Here is an 8,213-nt window from a genome sequence, read left to right as displayed (position 1 = left end):
CTATAAACACGATGGAATGAATCGATTTTAAACGTTTTGAATTTAAGTGAGTACTACATCATGACTGTGACCATCTGTATGAGGGAGATTTAAGAATAAAACGTTAGGGTTTAAATGTCTCATAGAAACACGCAGCAAAACCGTGGGAGATATGCTTTCCAAACTGCTTGAAAATTCATCTCAAATGAGGGAGTCTCCCTCCAAATGAGTCTTGACAGATCTGTGGTAAACATTAGACAGACTACAGCCAGCCGAGTCCTGCATTCATTCCTTGCGCACTCGTATCTCCCATTCATTTCAGTGGGAGGTTGGGTTTTGCAAAGAAGTGAGAATGGAACAGGTGGGAGTTAATTTCAGAGATCTGTTCTACCACAGAATTGTTGACGTAAAAGGGATTATCCATTGTGGCTATCCAACCGGGGTTTAGAAACTAAAGAGGACCTATTTAAGGCCCTATCCTGCTCCCATTTAAATCACTGACAAAACTTCCTTCGATGTCAACAGAGACAGATTCAGGCCCTTTATCCCTTTAAATCTGTGAGAGCAAATAGGGATATTTTTGATGCTGTGTGAGTCCGGCTCAGTATTGGTTTGGTCTACGTTTGATCTTCCGCGGTATTCAGACAGCATAACGCATTGGCAAACTCTCTAAACCAATGCACATGAAGGATGGGATTTCTGGGGTAGTGGGAGACAGGAGTGGGGTACTCAGAAGGGGAGCCAGATAAATAAATGTATTCTAAAATTATATGTGTACAAGGGTCGGAGAACAGACCTCATTAAAATCATTTGACGAATGGGACACAGTAAACTGTTACACAGTGCAGTCCCAATCTACATGTCTCTCAGAAGGGTTATTTTCCAAGCAGCCCAGTAGTAATTTTCTTCACGCGATCTGGAAGCATTCCCTAAAGTACCAGCTAAGGCAAAAACAGCTGTCAATGGAGCCGTTCCTATCTCCAAGGGCTTCTCAACCCTTCCCTCAGAATCTGAGCAGATTTGTACCCCGACAGTACTGACTAGTTTAGCAGATTAAGTACTTCAGCTTGTTCAAGACACTTTAATGCTGCATTTTACCTTCAAGACTCCCCCCTCCACCCCGCGACAGTAGCTTGCATACATCTGGCATTGAACAAGACAAACTGGAGTTTTGGAGTTTTGTCCGTCTCATCGTTTGGGGCGTTTTTCCCCTCATTACCCATTGGTTACTTTATATTAGCGAAGGGACTCGATTTTTCATAAACTTCAGTTTCAAACTCTGTTGAACTGGAGTGCAGCTCCCCAGCTGCGAGTCCCCTCCCCTCACTCTCCAGTTGGTACCCCCTCTGCCAACGGTTAAAAATGATAACATTAAAAACAATCCAACCACTATTATAAGAGGGTGCGCGTCACATTGCTGGAGCTTCCGGAGAAGAAAGTATCTTACTTCCCACCGGTGCCCAATCTTGCAATTTGATTCCTCTTCCAGCATTAGGAGGGGCGCAGGTCCAGACGCTGTCTAAACTTGCAAGGAAGAGAACAGAATACAAATTTAGTGTTCAGTTTTCACCATTTCAGGAGATTATCAAAATTGCATGCTACAAATTTGTGCGCGCATTCACCTGGAGGCATATTTAGTGCATTTCGTAAATTATTTTAGTATTTAAGACCACGGAGGGTGGTTTTGTCACTGTCTCCTCATCAAAATATTTGATTTGCCAGAAAGTAGTATGTTTATCCCTATACGTGGAACAGATTTTTAATCTATATACTGATAATATTGTAAATCCTGGTTTCTTTTCCCTATCATCATCATAAACCTTCTTCACAGGGCTGTAAATAAATATAAAATGCTTCTTTCCTTATGTTTCCTATTCTCCTATCAAAACAACGTCACCTCAAATATGCCAGTAAATTCCCTACCAGATTGGAAAGGTAATTGGGTGAACATTTTCTGTAACATGACTAACCAATAACATTTTGAAAAGACAGGACAAGCTAGTTACAACAGATGGTGAAAATTACTTTACACTACATGTCTAAGTAAATATTTTTAAAAATAGATTAGCTGCTTCCCCTGCTCGTTGTAAATATAAAAATACACTTAAGAGACTCCATATGCTACTGCTTGTATGCAGATATACACTATCTTTATATAGGGTTCCTTATTTTTGATCAGTACTGTATAAATGGTGGCCCCTGCCATTTATATTTCACAGCATCTGCTACTTTGTATAAGGACTGGATTTGATAACTTCTATTTTGTTGAGCCTGCTTCTCGTCTTGTCAACTATTTTTTGTAGCCGTTTTCCCTTCTTGCGAAAAATAGAATCGTATGCAAAATATTTTATTATAAAGGAGGGAACCACCCAACCGCAGAAAAATCATCTCGCAAATGGAAACTGAGGAAGAAGAAATAAGCAGATTCAAATGGTAAGTGCTAAACATCTAGGACATCTACAATTACGAAAACCGCATCAATAATCGTATTTGAAGTTTAAAACTGCAGTAATTATATTAGCGCCAATTCTAGCATTTAACACACCCCTTTGATAACAATGAAAATCACAAAGCAAACGCTGTCAAAGGAGAAATGTTGAAACGGAACAAGTGACCAAGGCTACGTATACACTAAAGTATTAATAAAAAGGTTTCCTCATCCTCGATTTTGCAAAGGATTCTTAAAACCTCATATGTGCGGTGACAAGGAAGCTGGCTGTAAGCACTACATAATGCATCGAAGGAAGAGGCTTGAGTATGTATCTTCACACTTCTAAAATGTAGCTATGGATCTTCTGGTGAGTTTTAGATCAGGGTTCTGGTTCAAAAAAAGAAAAATCAAAAGGTTACTTCATTATCAAGGCTTCCCCCTGAGGAACTCTTTCCGCATGTTACAGTCTCTTTGCAGCTGAATTCCATATGCATCTCTTTTTCACACTTCCCTCCGCATCCCAAGCCCTTACACCTGGTGCATCACCACTAGCCATTAGCTCCGGCTCTTCCTTTCATCTCTGCAGTGGCAGACGTTTCTATTTATCCCCCAGCAATCAATGTGTGGCGTCACCGGTGGTACTGTAATGACGATTGCACCATTAAGGATGACAGCTTAGAAAGAAGAGGGCAATGGTGATCCCTCCCAGAGCCGGCACAGCACAGTGTAGCGTTCGCATCACAAGGTCACCCTATCTCACCGCGGGCTCCGCTGCACTGGGCTGTGCGTTGCGCAGGATTGGGGCGGGAGGCGCGGGGGGGTGGGGGGGAGGGGAACTTGGATTTTGGGGGGGAAGAAAACCACAATGGAACCCAGAAAGGATATGGTGATGTTTCTGGAAGGAGGTCAACTTGGCACTCTTGTTGGCAAGAGAGTCTCTAATTTGTCAGAAGCAGTGGGAAGCCCAGTCCAAGAACCGCAGGACAAGATGATCCATCGGAGTTGCCTGAGCCCCAGATCTGGCCCCTTATCCTCCCGGGAAAGGGGAGGAGGAGAGGAGGAGGTGGAAGTGCTGCCAGGGACAGGGACGGTCCCGGAGAGTCACTCGGCGGCGGCAGCAGCTTTGCTCTCGGCCGGACAGCAGCTCGCCTCGGAGCCCATCTCTAGCAAAGGGCAACAGAGCAGCTCGGACACCGAGTCGGATTTCTATGAGGAAATCGAGGTGAGCTGCACCCCGGACTGCGCCACGGGAAACGCCGAGTACCAGCCCAGCAAAGGTACCCACCACTCCCCTTTGCTTCCCCCTTCCCTTCCCCGGGCTCGGGCGCCGGCCAAGCTGGGTGACTAGTGTCCTTGAGCCTGGGATATCTGTCAGGCTTCAGTTTGTTTTAGTGACCGGCCAGGAGTAGGGGTGTTTTGTACCCGAATTCGTTTCCTTTTTGTGCATTTGTTCTGCATGGAACAGTGGGGTTTGCAGATGTGGCTGTTACGCACCCAGAGGCGCATATGGCTCTGAAGAGTCTTGATGACTTAACACAGTGAGTGAAATCGCATCCTCACTTAAACATATCGTTGCCTTTGCAAGTTTTCCTGCAGCAAGACTTTATTCTAATTCACACCCCGTCTGCGAGCCTTTTCCTCCATAGTGCATGCACTAGGAAGCCCCTCTTTCCCTTCGCCCTCCCCCCAACGTTTTGTGTGCGTTTTTCAAGGGTTGAAAGCAACCTTCCCTGGGCTTTGCAAGATCAAACGATTTGTGTAACGGCGGGCAGAGAGCAGGGTGAAATGTGTTTGGATGAGCACGGAAGCAGCCATAAAGACCGTAAAATCGCTGCAGACTCCTGGCTGCCAAAGCTGCAGCAGTAGGTCCCTGTTTGCACGTTGGTTAAAGGTCCAAATTACCTTGTCACTTCCATGTCCCGGTGGCGCCAGCTCGGAAATGGTCCCAATGATTTAATTGCCTTTGGTCTCAGGCACAATGAGAACTGGCTGCATTTGAAAGCAAATGCAGCGTCCAGGCCTTTTTCTTCTGCTACCCCACCCCCTTCTCCCCTCCTTCCACCCCACAAGAAAAACAAATCAGCTCCTTTTCTTTTCTGTCCCTAGAAGTTGGGAGACTGGGCACAGAAGACGGTCGTTTCCCCTTCAGTTTGCCCAGGAGCTTTATTTAAACTTAACATGAGGGGATATTAACTCTGAGGGAAGGGTCCCCAAAATCTCCACCCTCACCCCCGGTAAGGAAGGAGCTCTGCCTGCTGCCATGTCTCCGTCCAGGCCATTTGCCATTGGTTTGCTGCCGGGGATGCTGGCTATGGCTATTGCACTGTACGGTGCCGATGACTGGGGTGGGAACGGACACCCACACCCACAAAAAGAAAACACGCAATTGGGGAGGGAGGGTGTCATAGCTTGATATTTAAACTGGGTGCTGAGGAGCTCAGCTCCTACCTCACACAATGCGGAAAGGAAGCACCGCAACCAGTAAGAACCCCGTGTAGGATCCGAGGAGGGGGCTGGAGAGATCACACTCCCTTACTTCCAGAAAGTAAACACCAAGTAAATGCCCCACTCCCTACGCCCTATGTGCTCAGGCAGCTGGGGGTCAGTGCCCCCAGCATCCGCAGGGCTGCGCCTGTGAACTGAGGATGCTGTGGATACTGTCCTGTGTTGGAGGGAGGAGGAAGGGGGGCAACAGCAGCGGGAGCAGGGGATCGATGGGGAAGCGGGCGGGGGGCGACCCCCCCCTCCCCCAGGTCTATGTATCACGCGTGTGTCTCTGCTCTCGGCTCCTCCACTGTGCAGGGCCGTGCTCGGAGGCTTTGGCCGGTGGCAGCCCCAGCAGCGGGGGGGAGCCCCCCAAGGGCAGCGGAGGCAGCGGCGGCTCCCAGGGTTCGCTGGCCTGCAACGCCAGCGATCAGATGCGCCGCTACCGTACCGCCTTCACCCGCGAGCAGATAGCCCGGCTGGAGAAGGAATTCTACCGGGAGAACTACGTGTCCAGGCCCAGAAGATGTGAACTGGCAGCTGCTTTAAATCTGCCAGAAACCACCATCAAGGTACACACCGCTTGGACATGTTTTCAATTAGCACGATATAAATCTAAACGGCCAGGCTTCCTTGCAAAACGCTGGGAAGCGCTTTCAGTAGAACAAACATTTCCCGGCTGCGCCCTGCTACCTTCTGCGCAGAAAGCAGCGCTCGGTAGCTTTTAAGACAAGCTATCAGCGATCAGGCAAGCGCGGCCTCTGACAGCCAGCCTCTAAGCGTTTTTACTCTTCCTTTCACCTGATTTTAAGAATTCGTTACCTTTACACTCTGGGAAATTTTAAATAATGAGCATTTAACATAAACGTTTCAACCGTTTGCCACGTGAAATAAAACACAAACTGAACAGCAAATGCCCCCGGGGAGTTCACAAGCTGCTGCGAAGGATGCCGTGCTTCTAGGCAGTAGATACACTTGTTTGGCGTATGTGAAACTCCACAGCAAGCACAGTAGGAGAGCAATTCTGAAGTAAGAAAGAAAAAAGTGTCTACAAAAAGGCCACCACTTTGGATCTCCCTCTAGATTTATAGCAACTTTTACATGGACAAATTGTAGCTTTTACTTGATGACAGCTCATTATTTGAACGATATATTTTTATTTTGCCAGTTTAACCTATATAGTTAAAATAGTGGGTTAGCTCTCGTTCGCCGACAAACCAACCTCCGCACCCAATCTTTTCACTGTGGGAAACGAATGTACCAGCCAGGACTTTGATGTGTGTGTCTCGCAGTCTGAGGCGAGAACAGACGGAACACACAGTTGTGTCCAAAATGCATCTTCTGGCATGGCCTTTCTGCCTGCCCGACCGTGTGCAGGTTTTAAGAGCGTTCTCTCTTTCCTCTGTCTCTCCCAGGTCTGGTTCCAGAACCGCAGGATGAAGGACAAGAGGCAGCGTTTGGCCATGACCTGGCCTCACCCAGCAGATCCGGCTTTTTACACGTACATGATGAGTCATGCAGCGGCAACTGGCAATCTTCCCTACCCCTTCCCATCCCACCTGCCCCTTCCTTACTACTCCCACATGGGCATTGGCGCCACCTCGGCCTCTGCTGCCACCCCTTTCAGTACCCCTCTGAGACCACTTGACACCTTTAGGGTCCTCTCTCATCCTTACCCTAGACCAGAACTGCTCTGTGCATTCAGGCATCCTTCTCTTTACCCTGCCCCAACTCATGGACTCAGTAGTGCTGGAGGCAGCCCTTGCTCATGCTTGGCTTGCCACAGCAGCCAGTCCAATGGACTGGCACAGAGACCTTCAGGATCAGACTTTACCTGTTCAGCCACAACCAGGACTGACTCTTTTCTCACTTTCACACCCTCGGTGCTGAGCAAAGCAACCTCAGTATCCATGGACCAGCGGGAAGAAGTACCTTTAACAAGATAAAGCTGCATCTCAGGTTTATAAATCATATGCCCCTTTCATGGGCTCACATAAGGTTAAAGTACTTACATACAACGTTTATTTAATCGTGTTCTCTCCCACAAGTGGACACCTATGGGGGAAAAGACTAAAAATAGCTCAGTCTTTGAAGGATTTACATTCCAAGATAAAACAGGAAAGAAGAAGAAGGGGGGGGGGACCACTAGTGATGTGTTTGCTTAAGGAGGAATTTAGGCTTCTGCACTATGAAGGCAAAAACTGATATACACTACTTTCTACAATATACCATAGAAATGAACTAGGACTTTATTTTCTATGGCCAGATAACCTACCAAGGGGCAGAACTTCTCCAAACCATAGCAAAATCTTTATGCCCAATTATATATGACTGAAAAGTAAAATCTGAAATACTTGAAAGAAAAATTGCTGATAATAAAATGTCTTGTGTGCATAATACAAAGTCAAGATTTATGCTTTACCAGATTGTTCAACAACCAACTAAAAGGGTTTAGAGATAGCAACTCAACAGTATTATCCAGTTATTTCTAGAATCAAGAAAACTGTTTTTGCCATAAAGTACAGTGACATATTGTACATTACTTTCTTGGTTTAATTGCATTCTTTACCTCTTTCCCTGTCTCAGTAATATAAACCCTTCGTTTTTTAGCAGAAATCCAATATTTCGTCTCCTCCTTCCTCCCAACTTTTATTTTTAAGAGACAGACGGAAACTGGCAGAAAAAAAAAAAGATCCTGTCAGTTTGTGGGTCAGAGCTATTTGTCCTTTAACTAACAATGTCCTATTATCAGTTGCTGAAATGTGCACACACTGACGAAATTAGCAAGTGATGTATATGTAAGGAGGCTTTTTGAATGTCGAATGTATAATGTTCTCTGAACAGAGACCCTATGCCAAACGTTAACAAGCCGCCAAGGGAAGAGATTAGGTGACAGGGAGCTGAACTCCTTCAGACAATCACTAGTCTGCAAATTAGAGCAAAGGCGATTTTCCTTCCTTTGTATTTCACCTTCAGGTCTCCCATTGGCTTATTCCTTTTCTTTTCCTTTGCTGCATTTGGGTTTTAGATTCTAGTGCTGTGTTTTTTTTTTTTGTTTTTTTTTTTGCTAGTTTCCCCTCGTCCCCCCTCCTTCCCCAACCTCTGCATTTGTATGTGACTTTCACACCATTTGTGTGTAAAGTCTTTCCTCCGCCTTGAGATTAATTTATTTCTTCTTCCCTTTGCTTCTTGTATGTTACAGTGGAAGATAGTATTCGTGGTTTTGCTTGGATTGTTGTCTGAATGGGGTGCAGCTGTCAACCTGAAATTCTAAAAACACAAATATTGGACTGGGCTAATAGTTTCTTTCAAGATAGAA

The 8,213-nt window shown here is 46.1% G+C and overlaps 1 protein-coding gene across 2 annotated transcripts; it reads left to right on the top strand.

Moving 5' to 3' along the window:
- Positions 1-3,275: 3,275 nt before the first annotated feature.
- EVX1 (even-skipped homeobox 1) lies at positions 3,276-6,993 on the top strand. Of its 2 annotated transcripts, none has more exons than XM_027826191.3 (3): positions 3,276-3,679; positions 5,202-5,466; positions 6,310-6,993. In XM_027826191.3, exons 1-3 carry the CDS (start codon positions 3,276-3,278, stop codon positions 6,838-6,840), a joined length of 1,200 nt encoding a protein of 399 aa, XP_027681992.1. In that variant the 3' UTR covers positions 6,841-6,993. The 2 variants fall into 2 exon arrangements, with proteins under 2 accessions (XP_027681992.1, XP_007053710.1); XM_007053648.3 differs by having other exon boundaries at positions 3,276-3,687; positions 5,213-5,466.
- The last annotated feature ends 1,220 nt before the right edge of the window (positions 6,994-8,213 follow it).

The sequence above is a fragment of the Chelonia mydas genome, chromosome 2 (assembly GCF_015237465.2).
Source record: "Chelonia mydas isolate rCheMyd1 chromosome 2, rCheMyd1.pri.v2, whole genome shotgun sequence".
Lineage (NCBI taxonomy): Eukaryota > Metazoa > Chordata > Testudines > Cheloniidae > Chelonia > Chelonia mydas.
Note: the sequence above shows the minus strand (reverse complement) of the source record. Positions and strands in the feature narration are given on the sequence as shown.